The sequence below is a fragment of the Pogoniulus pusillus genome, chromosome 10 (genome assembly GCF_015220805.1).
Source record: "Pogoniulus pusillus isolate bPogPus1 chromosome 10, bPogPus1.pri, whole genome shotgun sequence".
Classification (NCBI taxonomy): Eukaryota; Metazoa; Chordata; class Aves; order Piciformes; family Lybiidae; genus Pogoniulus; species Pogoniulus pusillus.
Window position 1 is genome coordinate 33,813,833 of NC_087273.1, and position 16,719 is coordinate 33,830,551.

Consider the following 16,719-nt stretch of genomic DNA (forward strand, 5'->3'; position numbering starts at 1 on the left):
GATTGTAATTTTGGTTAGAAATCACACAGACCAGGCTGCTCAGATATTTACTGCTTCAATTAAAAATGGTCTGTCAATGCCTGGTAAACACATTGATTTTTTTTTCAGACACAGTTGAAAAAGGGACATGAAAGAAGAAAGAAAACATGTTAACACAGTAATTAAAGACACCAAGGACAATTAGATAAATGAACTAAACAAACCAAATGAAGACTCAAGAGGGTATCTCTTCCTAAGTACATGAAATGATAGGTGTTAGTAATTTGCTGAATCAGGGCATTATTCCACTGTTCTGAGATGAAGGAAATCAGATTTTACTTAAGTGAAGTCTCATTCAAAGTGACAAAATGACTTTCCAAGAGGATACCATTTTCCTATTTGGTACAAACATGGAGCTCAGGATTCTTGATACAGAAGTCCTTAGCATTTACAGTCTAGATATTTATGAACTGCAGTGTATGAACACATAATCAGACTTTGTCAAGGAGGGCTAGGCTCACCACTAAACAAGTGTCAGAGGCTCTCTATGGACCCCTCTCCTTCACAAAGGGAAGAGAAAGGGTAGAAGGAAAAGAGAGACTGATGGAGTGGGAAGGAAACTAAGCCAGCTGGGATAGGAAGAAGAACAATTCAATGAAATAGAGATAATGAAACGCAAACCAGTATTCAACTCCTAATAGCAATGATGTCACTTTTGTCAACACTGATGCTGGGGACAGGCACTGGGAAAGTCCCAGACTGGACTCAGCAGCAGATCAAAGCCAGATTCAAGAGCTGGCTTCTGAAACGGCATTTGGGAACACATGGATTGGAATTGAAAGCAACAGGGACAGGATCGTCCTAGGATATCAACCATTGAAGAGGAGGCTTGACCTTGATGATCCCTCAGCTTGATCCTGAAGATGCTGTTCATGGGATGGAATCCCTTTTTGGTCAGTTGAGGGTCACCTGGTCCTGCCCCCTCCACCCTGCTGGTGTCACCTCTGATTTCCTGCAGCCCAAGGTGGGGCAAAAGATGTGCCAGTGCCCTTGGTCTGCACAGGGCCAGAGCCTTTCTGCAGCCCAGCCCTTGGCAGTAACTCTCCTCATCAGCATTCTCACTGCTAGATGCAGCCACTGGCCATGGGTAACTTCAGAAAGAGCCCTCACTGAGCAGAGATTCATCCAAGAAGTCACACCCTTGACAAGAATTAGTTCTGCTCTAGCCCAAACCAGGAAAACTAAGCTAGAAATCTTTTCCAAGTAGGAAATTTAGGAAATTGTGCAGCTGCATATTGAAGAAAGCAACTTCAACAGTAAGACTGAGAGGAAGGTTTAGATTGTAATTGTAATTGGGGTAAAAATTCATTAGCAAGATGATCTCATCCTTACAAATATAAAATACATCACTCATGAAGTTCTGGCAGGTTCCCCTTGACCCAGGTACCTATAATATGTTCATTTACACCAATGTGTGGAAATTGGGCAGCAGAGAGGATTTTAGTTATTTTTTCATTAGCACTTGGACTTTGATAGAGGGGAACAGAAAAGAGCTGCTTGACCTTTCAGTGTTTAAATTATTAAAGAGCAAATAGATTGAAGGTCTAGATGCTTGCAAACCTAATTTGCCTCGTGGAGTAAGGATGAAAAGACTTCTTGAGTTTGAAATTGCTCCAGTCAACTCAGTTCTTTCTTTAATATATCTAAAGATGAATAGATGGCAGGCATTTCAAAGACAGTAGTAAACAAGGAGTCATGAAGGTGGTACAACTGACATGAATTTGCCAGGGGAAAAGGAGCAATTTAGTGATGGATTTGTTTCTAAACTATCTAAAACCTTTAATCCGTGAGTGAAAAATGGAAACCCCTCTCATTTTGACCAACACTGTTGGTGCAGGTGTTATAATCAGATCATAGTACCCCATCTGGTCTGAGATCTCTCTTCTATTCAGCTCTGCTGTGATAAAACCAGTGAAAATACTCTCCTGAAGGCAACAGCCCAATAACTTAGTTTCCCATCCATCATTCTTCACTGAAAATGAGAGATTCTTTATCTTTGCAACTGTACCCTGCTTCACTACCTTGCTAGAAGAGATATTTACATCACATTCTCTTTTTTTCCCTATCCTCCATGTAACTTCACCAAGAGTATTCATTGCAGATTCACTGAAAATTAGTCACTGGAGCAGGCTACACACTCTTCAAAGTAGCCTGGAATCCCAGTTGTAAGCAACCATGTTTTCGTCTAGAAAATCAATTGCTAAAACCATGTCAAACATTGATTTGGAGGAGAAAAAACAAGACTGCAATGTAGATATTTTATGGCTCATTTTTTTACATATTGGGTCTCTTAGGACCAACACAAGGTGGCCAGGTATTGACCTTCATGTAGTGTTTAGCATGGAATTAATCAGCTAACAGAAAGGTTTCTGCTAGATGCACAGAAATTGTTACACTCGGCTGCTCAACGTACAGACAGCAGCCTTCAAGTTTAACCTCAAGACATTTATTGGTCTCCCCACCTGCACCCAACTTCTACATGGTTAGATTTCTTTATGAGCTTCAGTGTCAGGTTAAAACATCTAAATTTAGGTGTCCATTTGTAGACATCTACATATGAGCAGAGAATTTGGTTGTTATAATCAGTGGAGTCTAGAAACTAATTAAATTGACTCAAAAGTAGACACCTTCTTGTTAGTCAGATCTTTAAGATTTATGGCCTTTACTGTCTACCTCTGCAACATCTGCAATGGGAGTTTACAGATGTACAGACTTCTTCAAGAAGACACTTAAATTTGTCTTAACATTAAACTAAAGCTCCAGCCTGGTGAAAATCAAAATCAGTCAGAGGAGGAAATGTTAACCATTCTCAGTGCTAACTTTTTTGGCATAGAAAATGCAGCACCCTACTGGAGAAGATCACCATGTCTGTTAAAAAGCCAGTAAGAGGGCCAAAAGAATTGGCATTCCTCTATCTTCTTGATGGTATTCAGCTATGAAAGTTCTGCAGACCTAGTTCAGAAGGGTTTGGATTGGAAGGGACCTTTAAAGATCATCTGTCCACAACTACCTGAAGGGACATTGTAGTCAGGTGGGGGGTGGCCTCTTCTTCCAGGCAACCAGCAATAGAACAAGGGGACACAGTCTCAAGTTGTGCCAGGGGAGGTCTAGGCTGGATGTTAGGAGGAAGTTGTTGTCAGAGAGAGTGATTGGCATTGGAATGGGCTGCCCAGGGAGGTGGTGGAGTCGCCGTCCCTGGAGGTGTTGAAGAAAAGCCTGGCTGAGGCACTTAGTGCCATGGTCTAGTTGACTGGCTAGGGCTGGGTGCTAGGTTGGCCTGGATGATCTTGGATGATCTCTTCCAACCTGGTTGATTCTATGATTCTGTGATCTAGTCTGACCTCCCTGCAGTAAGCAGGAGCATCTTCAACTCTGTCAGGTTGCTCAGAGCCCTGTGCAAACTGACCTTGGCCAGTTCTGCTGGTGGAGCATCATCTAAGCAACTCAGCATTGCCTACATGTGCAAAGACAACTAGAGGGTAGAAGCAGTATGTTAGTCTGGCTGTGCACTGACCTGATGAGGATCCTGTTAAGGAGGGGTGTGAATCTGAGTTTGGGGTGAAATGCAATTAAGGCCAATGTAAAAGTTATTAAATAGTTTATTAATATATGGAGAGAAAACTTCCCCAAGCTTATTTACAATGAACACAGACAGATTCTGTGATGTGGTTGGCAAAACTGTTTTGCAGAATGTCTACATACACTCAAATTAAATGATTTAGGAGAAATCTTTAGAAAGGTTTCTAACTAGAGAGACCTGCAGCACAAACTGCCGCTGAAAGGTCAGGCATGAACTTTCACCAACTCGGGTAAAGAGAGTTAGGCTACTCACTGGTCAAAAGCCTCAGTAGCTGCACTCCAAAAGCACAAGCAGGAAAATGCCCGGGGAGGTGGTGGAGTCGCCGTCCCTGGGGCACTTCAAGGCAAGGTTGGACGTGGCACTTGGTGCCATGGTCTGGCCTTGAGCTCTGTGGTAAAGGGTTGGACTTGATGATCTGTGAGGTCTCTTCCAACCCTGATGATACTGTGATATCTCTGGTGAAAGCCAGGTGGTGGAGTTCAGGTGGTAATGGTGTGATGGGGCTTTGCTGCTGGTTCAGTCCGGATTGAGCAGGCTGGCTGAGAAGGCTCACGGGCACGAGAGAGCTCTGCCGTGGCTCTCAGAGCGTCATCGGGGGGTCAGCAGCCACCCGGGCACAGCAGGGTGCAGGCTTGCGGGCTGGAGCGGTCGGGCTGGGTGCGGTGCGCGGCAGGGAGCGGCCCGGGGGCCGGCAGGGCGGGAAGGCGCAGCTCGGTCGCTCGTGTGGCGGCACGTGAGGCCAGCGGGGAGCGAGCAGCACAAAGGCAGCAGCACAAAGGCAGCAGCGGCAGCGGCAGGCAGCGGACAAGCAGGGAGAGGTGAGCAGTGAGCGTCTTGTTTGCCTGGATTGTCCTGTTTATCCGATGTGGGCCCAGACTAACGGTCCTTTGGCCACGGTATGATGGCAGTCAGCCCAAACGTACCACCCTGGGCAGGTTCCACAGGCCTGGCTCCCTCAGACATGGGAAGAGCGGGGGCCTGGCGCCCGGCAGCCATGAGCTGGGCGCCTGGGCTCACACAGCCGCCTCACACAGCCTGGGCCCCAGGCAGGCCCGGCGTTATGGCGCCAGGCCCTTTGTGCCCCTTTATGGCCGTTTGCTTGTTCACCTCTGCTATGGCAGACAGGCAAACATGTCCAGGCAAGTCAGAACATGTATAAGCCTGTTTTGGGCCCATGGGCCCTCCACCACAGATCCAGAGAGTGTTTAAGTACCGAAGAGCACAAAGCGGCTTGAGCCTCAGTGAGATCCAGCAGGTGCAGGAGCTCACTGGCTGTGTCCTGGCTTGATGACTGGGAAAAGTAATGTATTTTATTCCCCTTCACAAGAGGAGTGCTGGAGCATGTCCAAAGAACGGCAATGAAGCTGGTGAAGGGTGTGGAGCACAGGTCTTGTGAGCAACAGATAAGGGAACTGGAGTTCTGGAGACTTAGGGGAGACCTCACTCTCTACAACTCCCTCAAGGGATGTCGGAGTGAGGTGGATGTTGTCTCTCCTTCCTAGTAACAAGGAACAAGATGAGAGGAAATGGCTTTAGGCTGAACTAGGGGAGATTTAGACTGGCCGTTAGAAAAAAAAATCTTCCCCAAAAGGATTGTCAAGCCCTGAAACAGGCAGCTTAGGGAAGCGGTAGAGTCCCCATCCCTGGAGGTGTTTAAAACGTGTATCAGAGAATCATAGAATCATAGAACCAACCAGGCTGGAAGAGACCTCCAAGATCATCCAGTCCAACCTAGCACCCAGCCCCATCCAGTCAACTAGACCATGGCACTAAGTGCCTCATCCAGGCTTTTCTTGAAGACCTCCAGGGACGGTGCCTCCACCACCTCCCTGGGCAGTCCATTCCAATGGGAAATCACTCTCTCTGTGAAGAACTTCCTCCTAACATCCAGCCTACACTTTCCCCAGCACAATTTGAGACTCTGTACATGTGGTGCTGAGTGACATGGTTTGGTGGTGACCTGGCAGTGCCTACTTAACAGCTGGACTTGATGATCTTAACCTGTGTGGCCTTCCCTAGGTGATTCTGCTTTGCCATGCTACAGTTCTATAATCTTAAAGGTCTCTTTGAACCAGAAAAATTCTATAGCTCTGTGGTGATGTGACTAAACCCATCAGACCTGTTGCATCCAGACTAAGACCCGCTGAGCCTCATCCCAAGTGCCCTTGTACTTTGAGCAGAGTCTTCCATAAACAGAATTATCTACCTAGAAATGGTGGAGTGGGAACAATACATCAGAAGGCTATTTCATAATCTTTAATATAGTGGCTATTTCATCTTCAAGGAACATACTCTATCCAGAGTCTGCTGCTTTTTATTCATGATCAACTCCAAAGACCATAAATTGTTATTAGATGTTGATGATGTGTAAATGTGGACACATTTCTGCTTTAACGTCAGTCACTGATAGCGAGATTCAAGATTCCAGAAGGCAAATAATAAGTAAGAATCACTGGTCCCCAGTGAAGCAATAAACTTACAAGCCAGTCTCCTTTAGAGACATGGACTTCCCACTCCACAAATTTGAAAGCTCTGACTCAGGCTTTTACAGCAACTGCGAGGGTAGAGTGATTACACTGTTTGCATGCACAGCAGAAATCACAAGCTCTTTGTTCCTGTTGGAATGTCCATAGCACCTTTACAGTGGAGAGGGATGGACTGGTCCCAGTAGGTCCCAGCACAGCAAAGAACTCAAGTGCAAAATGGCTTGCCTTGCAGAATGCAGAAGAACTTTAAAAACAGGCTTATCTGTAAGAGGTGTTAGAAGTGCCTGGCTGAGAACAATTTGCAGCAGAGTGTTTTGTTCTTGCTCAGTAAGAGTCAGTATTGCCAACGACATTTTAAAAGGCTGTAATTCACTCTCTGTGTGCTTTTATAAGTAGCTGCAATGTCAACACTTTTGCAAAGACTATTCCCTGTCTTGTAATTTATTTCTTCATTTTTATCTTACTTGTTTCACTTCATTTAGACAAGGTAAACACATTAGAGAATGGAATTTATCGCTTGAAACTTACTTCTGTGGACAAAAATAAGACTTGATTCTACATTTTAGCGCTAATCAAGCAAACTTTTTCTGTGCAAGGCTGAACAAGAAACTATTCTTTGTGTTTGCTGTATGAAGCCCTGCAGTATGTGGATGGTTAAATTTGTTTTCCCGACACAAAGCCAAATTTGTCTGAATGGAGGAATCTCTTCCACAGATTCCTGTACCTGAATAGCAAAAAGACATTTTCTTCTCATACCATTATAGAATAGCTTTGGTTGGAAGGGACCTTGAAGAACATCTAGTTCCTACCTCCCTGCCATGGACAGGGGCACCTCCCACTGGATCAGGTTGCTCAAAGCCTCATCCAGCCACTTCCAAGGATGAGGCATCCACAACTTCTTTGGGCAACCCTGTCCAGTGTCTTATCACCTTCACAGTAAAGTATCTCTTCCTAATGCCTAATCTAAATCTCCCCTACTCTAGTTTAAAACCTCTGCTCCCTGACCCATCACCACAAACACTTACTCCAGCTTTCCCATATGCCCTCTTCAGGTACTGGAGGGCCACTATAAGGCCACTTTGGAGACTTCTCTCCAGGCTGAACAGCTCAAGTCTCTCAGCCTGTCCTCACAGGAGAGTTACTCCAGCATTCTAATCATTTTGTAGCCCTCCTCTGGCCCCATTTCAACAGATGCATGTCCTTCTCATGTTGAGGGCTCCAGAGATGGATGAGATACTCCAGATGAGGTCTCACAAGAGTAGAGAACAGGCACAGAGTCACCTCTCTTGGCCTTTTGACCATGCAACTTTTGATATAGCCCAGAATATGGTCAGCTTTTTGTGCTGCCAGCACACATTGACAGCTCATGTCAAGAAAGTGTTGTTTGTTTTATTTTTCCTTTTAGTTCTATTTTCCATAAATACTGGTGTGCTGCCATGGTTTCAGAATGAGCTAACTGCCTATGTCTTAAAATAACCCATGTGTGTCTTTTCTTCTTTCCTTTCTTCTCTCAGTGTCTATCAAATAGTTGTTGAAGAAGAACGCCCACGGAGGACCAAAAAGACAACTGAAATCCTGAAGTGCTACCCAGTGCCCATCCACTTCCAGAATGCCTCCCTGTTGAATTCCCAGTACTACTTTGCTGCCGAGTTTCCAGCCAATAGTTTACAAGCTGCTCAGCCTTTTACTGTCGGCGACAACAAAACCTACAGCGGTTTCTGGAACACTCCTCTTCTTCCTCACAAGAGCTACAGCATCTATTTCCAAGCTGCTAGCAGAGCCAATGGGGTAAGTTTTGGGACAGGTGTGGGCTTATATTGGTGGATATTTTTATTTGTGTGTAAATAGCTAACTGGCACCAACTAACAAGATCCCCAGTTCAGAGAAAATGAAGTAGCTGTGAATTTTAACAGGCTGAGTTGATAAAAGTAACAGTTTTCTTAGCACAGTAGTGCTTGATGATTAAAGGTTACAGGAAAGAGGAGGGGAAAACAGCATGTTTTGTCAGTGGTGGCTAGGCAAAGTAGTACATTACCATTCTATCTTATTATGGAGTACTTCTCTGGAGTCACGTGTCCAGTTCTGGTCTCACCAGTTCAGGAGAGACAAGGAACTACTGGAGAGAGTCCAACAGAGGCTACATAGATGCTGAACATCTCTGTGAGAAGGAATGACTGAGAAACCTGGGACTGATTAACCTGGAGAAGGGCAGCCTGAGGAGGTTTTATCAGTGCTGATCAAAATCTAAAGGATGGGGAGCAAGAGGATGGGGCCAGACTCTTTTTCTCTAGGTGTCCAGTGATAGGACAAGAGGCAAGGGACACAAATTGCAACCAAGGGAAGTTCTATCTGAACCTGAGGAAGAACTTCTGTGAGGGTGCAATAGCCCAGGAACAGGCTACCCAGAGAGGTTGTGGAGGTTCCTTCTCTGGAATGATTCCAAACCCACTTGCACATTGCAATTCCATATAACCTGCTGTGGGAGAGCTTTCTTTGTCAGGGACCTTGAACTAGGTGATCTCTCCAGAGGTCCCCTTCAACCCTCACCATGCTGAGATTATCCAAAACTGTACAATGAGTGCCTTTGACTGGCTTCTATTCCTTCTTTTTTGTTTCCTGTGTGGTTTTTGTGGTAGTTGTTTGTTTGCTGATTTGGTTTTGGATTTGTTTTTTGTTGTGCTTTTTTTCCCTTGCTATGTAAAGTGTTGTGATTTATTCTGATAGGGTGAGGACAGACTTGATTGTGGATTTTAGCACACCTGTCTTGGCCTATCCAGTCCCATTACTTAAGTTTGTGATGTCTTGAACTCTCATCTTCTCATTTGGTTGCCCTGACTGAATTAGAAACCACTTTTTTTTTTCTTTCCCCCTGCTCTTTCTGCAAACAGTAACAGAAAAATAAGTAGGTAGAATTGCAACAAAAAGAGTGTAAAAAGATCTTTGCAGATCATGTTTCATAGGACTAATTCTTCCTGGAATTGTTTTTCATTTCCTGGACAGACCTACCCAGAGCCCTTCAATTCTTGATAAGCTTTGGCTGTCTGTTCTGACAGCCTGGAAATGTTTTCTGCCAGAAACCATAATGATCCCTCTTTCACAGTGCACTGAGAGTGCAGAAATGTGAAACACCATTGATTATTTTCCCTTTCTCAAATTGTCTAGCACAATGCCTCAAACCATACTATCTGTAAGAAAGAGAGAAATCTCCCAAGGTCATTTTGTTGCCAGAGGAAAAAAAGCTGGAAGTTTTTCAGTGCTTTTATAAATAACTTTCACATATTTTCTTCTTTGAAAAGAATCCTGAGTGCAATGTTGATGTTCCATCCCCAAGCAGTGTTTGTCCATATTATGAAAGCACACTGGAGCTGCTTAATAAGCAGTTAAAATATGTAACAAGGCACATGAAATGAGCACTTCCCTGACATTTTTATCAGTGCTTTTAAGAGTAGAATCGTGGATGACTTTCTCTGCCTCGAAACACAAAGTGTGACCTTTTTCCTCTTTATTTGACACAGGAAACCAAAATCGACTGCGTCAGGGTAGCCACAAAAGGTATGTTTGTATTATATCATGTATTCTGTATTTCAGCTTGCTGACCTTTCCTTTACGTGGTCTTTGCAAACCTGGAGAATGTATTTTTATTTGTAAAAGGCACCACTGAACCTATTACAGGATTTAAAATGATTCATTTGCATCTCTGGCTGAGACTTAGGAGGTTTGTTTGTTTGTTTGTCCTAATTAATGTATTAGTCATTTGTAGCTGTCTACTTGAACACAAGGTTCTTTAAATATATTCTGTGGGGTTCTTTTATATGATCTCCTGATAAATATTTTGGACTAAATATAATAGAGATGTAAAATTACCCAATTGCAGGCTGTGTGCTATCTGCTTATACATCTGCAGTGAAAAATTACCCCATACTCCTAAGCAATTATCTTATCTTAATTGCTTTGTAAAAGAAAAAATGGAGAAATCACATTCTTCATTTTCACAGTACAGATCATCTATCTTTACTGGGTTGTCAGCACATGATGCTACCATTTGTGAGAGCAGGTTTGTATAATTGAAGCGGTGATAGCTATAGGTTTGAGCCCCAAACAGGGAAAGATAAGTGTGCTGCTGATGTGCATTGCTTTGAAGGCTAGGACCTGTCTGTAGTTATCTCTGTGTTCTCACCTTTTTAGTACCTCTATCTGGTGGCAGCTTCAAAACCTGAATAAGAAGTGATGGGTTACTATGGTTATTTGGAGATAGAGAAAGAAAGTGCAGCTAGGAGTAGGAGCAGGTAGTACCACCTTGTAGTTGGGGCTAAGAGCATAAAACTTCATCCCTGTACCACTCTTCCTTATGGAATATCATAGACTCATAGAATGGTTTTGGTTGGTAAAGACATTTAAGATCATTGAGACCAACCATTACCTAACTCTACCAAGTCTGGTGCTAAGTTAGGTCATAGAATCACAGAATGGGCTGGGCTGGAAGGGACGTCCAAGAATCATCTACTCAAACTCACCTTTTAGTCAGCAGAAACATCCTCAGCATCACATCTCTGCATGCATGTCTCATAGTGACTATCTCTAAGTTAACTGATTCCATGATTTCCCTCATATGTAGACTTGACAATTCACAGAATCACAGAAGAACAAGGGGTGGAAGGGACCTCTGGAAGTAATCTAGTCCAACACACCTGCCAGAGCAGGGTCACCTAGAGCAGGTGACACAGAACAGCTTCCAAGAAGGTTTTGAATCTCATCAAAGTCATCACCACCATCTGTAAATTTAAACAAGATGAAGGGAAATCTCACTATTCAAAAGTAACAGAAATTCCAGCACCTAGTTGCCTCTTTTGAAAGGCTGGATTCTCCCTAAAGTGAGAAATGCTTTTATTTTCTTATGACTTTTTGAACTTGTTCCTGGTTTGTTTTTCAAAACAGATTTCATTCTAATTTGTTAACAGATTGCTTACTAAAGCATGGGAAAGTTTAAAATCATAAAATAAAAAACTGGTTTGGATTGGGAGATACCTTTAAAGGTCATCTAGGTCAGATCCCCTACACTAAGCAGGGACAACTAGATGAGGTTGCTCAGAACCCCATCCAACCTGACCTGGAGTGTTTCCAAGAATGGAGCATCTACCACCTCCCTGGGCAACCTGGGCAAGTGTCTCACCACCCTCAGCACACAAAAAAAATATTTTCTTTCTTTCCAGTCTAAATCTCCCCTTTTTTAGTTTAAAACCATCACCCCTTCTCCTATCAAAACAGGCCCTGATAAAAAGGTTGTCCCTGTCTTTCTTGTAGCTCCATTTGAGTACTGAAAGGTCATTACAAGGTCTCCAAATAACTAAAGCAAAGTGCAAGATAGGAGATTAATCCCAGGTTCAACAGGAAACCCATGCTGTTGTTTTCCAAGGAGCTTCAGTGATACCAGGAGTACACTATGATACCTCAGAAATCCTAACAAGTGGTTAGAGGAACAGATTTTTAACTGTTTGAAGATTTGTATTCCTAATCACTGATGGATATTCAACTGTTTCAACTACTTGAAAGAGATCTCATAGTCTCCTTTGAGAAGCAGGAGTAACTTTATGGATTGGGATGGCTCCCACAGTGACAGGCTACTTTGAGTTAACCTATTTGGCAATACAGGTGTGAGAAATGGAGCTTTTTTTTTAAACAAATCTCCATACAGTTTTGGATTGAAAGCATATAGGAAAATTCTTCATAGTACCTTTGTGAGGCCTACAGAATAAGGAGAATTACTACTGTGAAGACTTGGAAACCAGAGGTGTGCTTGATGGCATTGGTAATCCCTGATGCAAAACTTTCTTGGAGATCTTCTGTAGGTCACTGATTTCCATGCTTGTGGACAGAATATCTGTATTGTAGTTTTAAATTCTATTCATTTCTAAAAATAAAATGGAGACCATGACATAATTGATAGATCTAACTTGAGAGAATCATACAACTGTTTGGTTGAAAGAGACCTGTGAGATTGTCAAATCTAACAGTTACATCCAGCACAACCAGGTCACTACTAACCATGTCCTTCAGCACCACATCTACACATTTTTAATTCCCCTGGTGCACCTTGAGGCCATTTTTGTCTTTTCCTATCACTTAGAATCATAGAATCAACCAGGTTGGAAGAGACCTTCAAGATCGTCCAGTCCAACCTAGCACCCAGCCCTATCCAGTCAACTAGACCATGGCACTAAGTGACTCATCCTGTCTTTTCTTCAACACCTCCAGTGATGGCAACTCCACCACTTCCCTGAGCAGCTCATTCCAATAGCAAGTCACTCTCTCTGTAGAGAACTTCCCCCTAACAGCCACCCTAAACCTCCCCTGGCGTAACTTGAGACTGTGTCCCCTTGTTCTATTGCTGGTTGCCTGGCAGAAGAGATCAATCTCCACCTCACTCCAGATTCCTTTCAGAGATGAAGAACGTCCCACTCAGCCTCCTTTTCTCCAGGCTAAACAACCCCAGTTACCTCAGCCACCCCTCAGAAGACTTGTGTTCCAGAAAAGAAGAATTTTCTTCCCTCTGGGGACTTCTCACATAGAGTGGGAAACAGCACAGTGCAAACAGCAAAAACCTTTCTGTCTGTGGGTTGGGAGTTTTGTGACTCCAGCATAAGCACAGGAAAATAAGCTGCTTAAGCTCCCTCATGTGCTCATGGAGTCCATTTATTACAGTGCTTCCTACAAATAAGATTGTAAATACTCTCTAGTACAAATCCAGTTTTCAGATGCTAATAGCATTTCTGAAATGCTTGTGTTCTGGGCTTCCCCTTATCTTCAAAACTTCATGTTTGGTGTGTTTTAAAGCTGAAGCAATATGCTTTAGGTCATTTGTTTATAAAACTGGCACAAACTTCTGAACAAGCTGCCCAGAAACATTGGGGAGTGTACTTCTCTGAAGACATTCAAAACTTTCCTGACCATAATCCTGGGAAACCTGTTATAGATTGGATGGAAGGGCCAATGTTAATGGCATGTGCTTCAGCAAGGCCAAATTCCAGGTCATGCACTTGCACCACAGTGACCCCAAACAACACTACAACCTTGGGGTGCTGTGACTGGAAAGCTGCCTGTCAGGAAGGGACCTGGGAGTTGTCACTGACAAGCAATTCATTATGAGCAAGCAGTGTACCCGGGTTGCAAAGAAAGCCAATGGCATCCTGGATGAGACTAGAAATTCTGTGTCCAGCAGGAGTAGGGAGGTGGTTGTCTCCTTGTACTCTGCTCTGGTGAGGCCAAAGCTCAAGTATTGTGTCCAGTTTTGGGCACCTCAATACAAGAGGGGTGTGGAGGTGCTGGAGTGAGTGCAGAGGAGGACAACAAAGCTGGGAAAGGGCCTGGAGAATAAATCTTATGAGGAGCAACTGAGGCAGTTGGGGATGGTTAGTTTGAGGAGGCTGAGATAGGTGGCTGTCTACAGCTACCTAAGGATGTTGTGGAGAGGTTGGTGCTGGTCTCTTCTCACAGGTAAATAGTGATAGAACAATAGGGAATGACCTCAAGCTGCTACTGGGTAGGTTTGAACTGGATATTAGGAAAAGGTTTTCCTAGCAAGAGTGGAGTCAGGCATTGGAATGGGCTGCCCAGGGAGCTGGTGGAGTCACAAACCCTGGGTGTGTTTAAAAGTGGTTTGGATATGGTGCCTGGGGATATGGTTTAGGGTGAACCTCATAGAACAGGAATATCAGTTGGACTTGGTGATCCTGAGGGTCTTTTCCAACCTGAATGCTTTTGTGATTGTAGGGGACCCTGCTCTAGCAAAGGTTTGGACTAGATTATCTCTAGGGGTCTTCCCACCATGCTGAGATTCTGTAATTCTTTTTAATGAAGGTTTGATCCTACAACTTTGTGTAGGCCACTGGAGTTAGTAAACATACTCTAGAATTAGTACCTACACATATTTGTGTGTGGGAAACCATGTGTGTTTTAGGACCTAATCAGGTTATCTCTGTACCTAATTTTGAGCACAAAGAATAATCTCCCAGATGACATTGCAATTATTCTGTGTTAATATGGACATCTAAGTATTTTAGTGGATAAGGTCTGTGCCATGAACTATATCTATATCTATATATATATACCCTGTAAAACAAACAGGGCTGTGCAGCCAACTCTCTGCTTCTTACTTCAAAGCCTCTGCAATTTAATTTCTGTTGAATTTAAGGATGACACCAAGCACATTGGCAACCTTTCCTGGAATCTAAGTCACTCAAGGCAACCTACAAGATAGTCTATTGAGCCAGCTAGGCTTGGCCAAGCCTCCTCATTGTCTCTATTAAGAGTGTATGGAGTCTGCCTTCAGGGTCAATATAGGAGTTCAGAACCTAACATATCATAGAATCAAGAAATGGGTTGGCTTGGAAAAGACCTTCAAGACCATGTAATTACAGCTCCCTGCTGTAGACAGGGACACCCTCCACCAGACTAGGCTGCTCAGGGCCCTGTCCAGCCTTACCTTGAAAGTCTGCAAGAAGACATCCATGACCTTCCTGAGTAACCTGTTCCGGTGTCTCAGCACTCTTACTGTAAAGAAGTTATTTACAGTACATAATTAACTTCAACTTAAGTCCAGTTTATATGAAAGATTAAGTCAGGCCTTAACAAGGAAACAAGGAAATTTCAGTAAATAAAAGGACACTGAAAAAAAAACAAAACAACAAAAACCCAAACCAAACAAACCCAAAGCAACCAACCCAAAAAGCCCAGCCTAAGGACAACTCTATCAATTCTTGTCTCTTACACTGCTGTTCTTGCTTCTTTCAGGCACAAGAGACATGAATACATCATTTTCTAGCTGCATTTAATTATCCCAATGACAGATAACCTAAAAGATGTCAGTACCCTTGAGGCCTTCTTCAGATAATTGAGATTCTATTTTATTGCTGAGATTTGCAGTGTTCATTCTATGGCCCACCATAGGCTTTTGCATTTTTTGATAAATAAAAATAAATGATTAAGTGTAACATAAAGATACTGAGTGCTCTCACTCCAAATCCAGCAGATCTTTTGACTGGGCACTTCACTTTTCACTCCAGTTAATGTCAACAGATATCTATCAGGGAGTGTAGTGATAGGGCAATGGATGACAGCTTCAAATAGAAAGAGGGTAGATTGATATTAGATATTGAGAAGAAAGTCTTCACTGTGAAGGTACTGAGACATTGGAACAGGTTGACCAGAGAGATGGTAGGTACTCCATCCTTGGAAAAATTCGAGGCCAGACTGAACAGGTCTCTGAACAACCAGATCTAGGGGAAAGTGGCACAGGGGAGTGAACAAGATCAAATGAGAGAGTGTTAGGGGTTGAAAGGAATTTCTAGTCCAAAACCTAATCCAAAACCCCTGCCAAAGCAGGATCACCTAGGGTAGGCTGCATGGGAATTCTTCCAGGTGGGTTTTTAGAGTCTCCAGAGAAGCAGATTCCACAACCTGCCCTGGGCAGCTTGTTCCAGAGCTCTGTCACCCTCACCACAAGGACCTGTCTTTTCATGTAACCTCCTGTGTTGCAGCCAGGAGAACCCATTGTTCCTTGTTCTATCATGGGTCAAGGACTCACCAAAAAGAGACCATCACCTTCATCCTGACATCCACCCCTCAGACACTGACAAATTTCCCTCTCAACCTTCTCTTCTCCGCAGTAAATAGCCCCAAGTTTCTCAGTCTTTAATCTTTAGAGCAGGGTTGTCCAAGTCACTTCATCATCTTCATAGCTCTCCATTGAGCTCTCTCCAGCAGATTCCTGTCTGTCTTAAGGTCATAGAATCATGGAATCAGCCACGTTGGAAGTGACCTCCAAGATCATCCAGTCCAACCTAGTGCCCAGCCCTGTCCAATTAACTAGACCATGGCACTAAGTGCCTCATCCAGGCTTTTCCTGAACACCTCCAGGGACAGTGACACCACCACCTCCCTGGGCAGCCCATTCCAAATAGAATCATAGAATCAACCAGGTTGGAAAAGACCTCCAAGATTATCCAAGATGATCTTTAAGGTTTCTTCCAGCTGAAACCTTTCTATGATTCTATGATAATGCATGTTCTTGCTGTCAAGCATGTGCTCATGTGGCACATGCCAGCTCAGAGGCAAGTGCAACAGGTATTTTCTCCTTCCATCAAGTATAGTTTCAAAAACCTTGGTTGGTAACAGTTTTGAAACTAGTTCTTGGGCTACAGCCATTACCCTTTTACAGATGAAACCTTTGTTAAATGCATTCTTCTAGAGATCATATAAAAACCCTGACTGCAATGATTTTAGGTGTAAGTTAGTATCAGCTGAAAGTTCTCTTCCTATTTCTGCTGAAGTCTTTGCCACTGACTTTGATATGAAAGGAATCAGACAACATGTTCCTGTGAGGCAGAGTCTTCTGGTCTGAGTTTTCCATAGAGAAAGGCTTCTAGGACCTCAGTGACTATTTGGTGTCTGCACAAATGTGGAGAGCTCAGGGCTTCCACTCCCATTATTTTTGACAAGATAATTAAACAAACAAACAAACAAAAGTCATGAAGAGATTTTTGTTCCAGTGGTAATAAAGGTTGTCGTATTTTGCTTGAAATATGGTTTTCATATACCTACTCGTTCTGCAAACCTAAA

General features: G+C 43.4%; 1 protein-coding gene across 11 annotated transcripts in view; it reads left to right on the top strand.

Moving 5' to 3' along the window:
* Positions 1-16,719, top strand: part of PTPRM (protein tyrosine phosphatase receptor type M) — a 598,091-nt gene that overhangs the window by 332,800 nt on the left and 248,572 nt on the right. For all 11 annotated transcript variants that reach the window (XM_064150185.1, XM_064150178.1, XM_064150183.1 and 8 more), the window contains exons 12-13: positions 7,620-7,893; positions 9,621-9,657. In XM_064150185.1, coding sequence (XP_064006255.1) covers positions 7,620-7,893; positions 9,621-9,657 — 311 coding nt within the window. The remainder of the gene's footprint in view (positions 1-7,619; positions 7,894-9,620; positions 9,658-16,719) is intronic.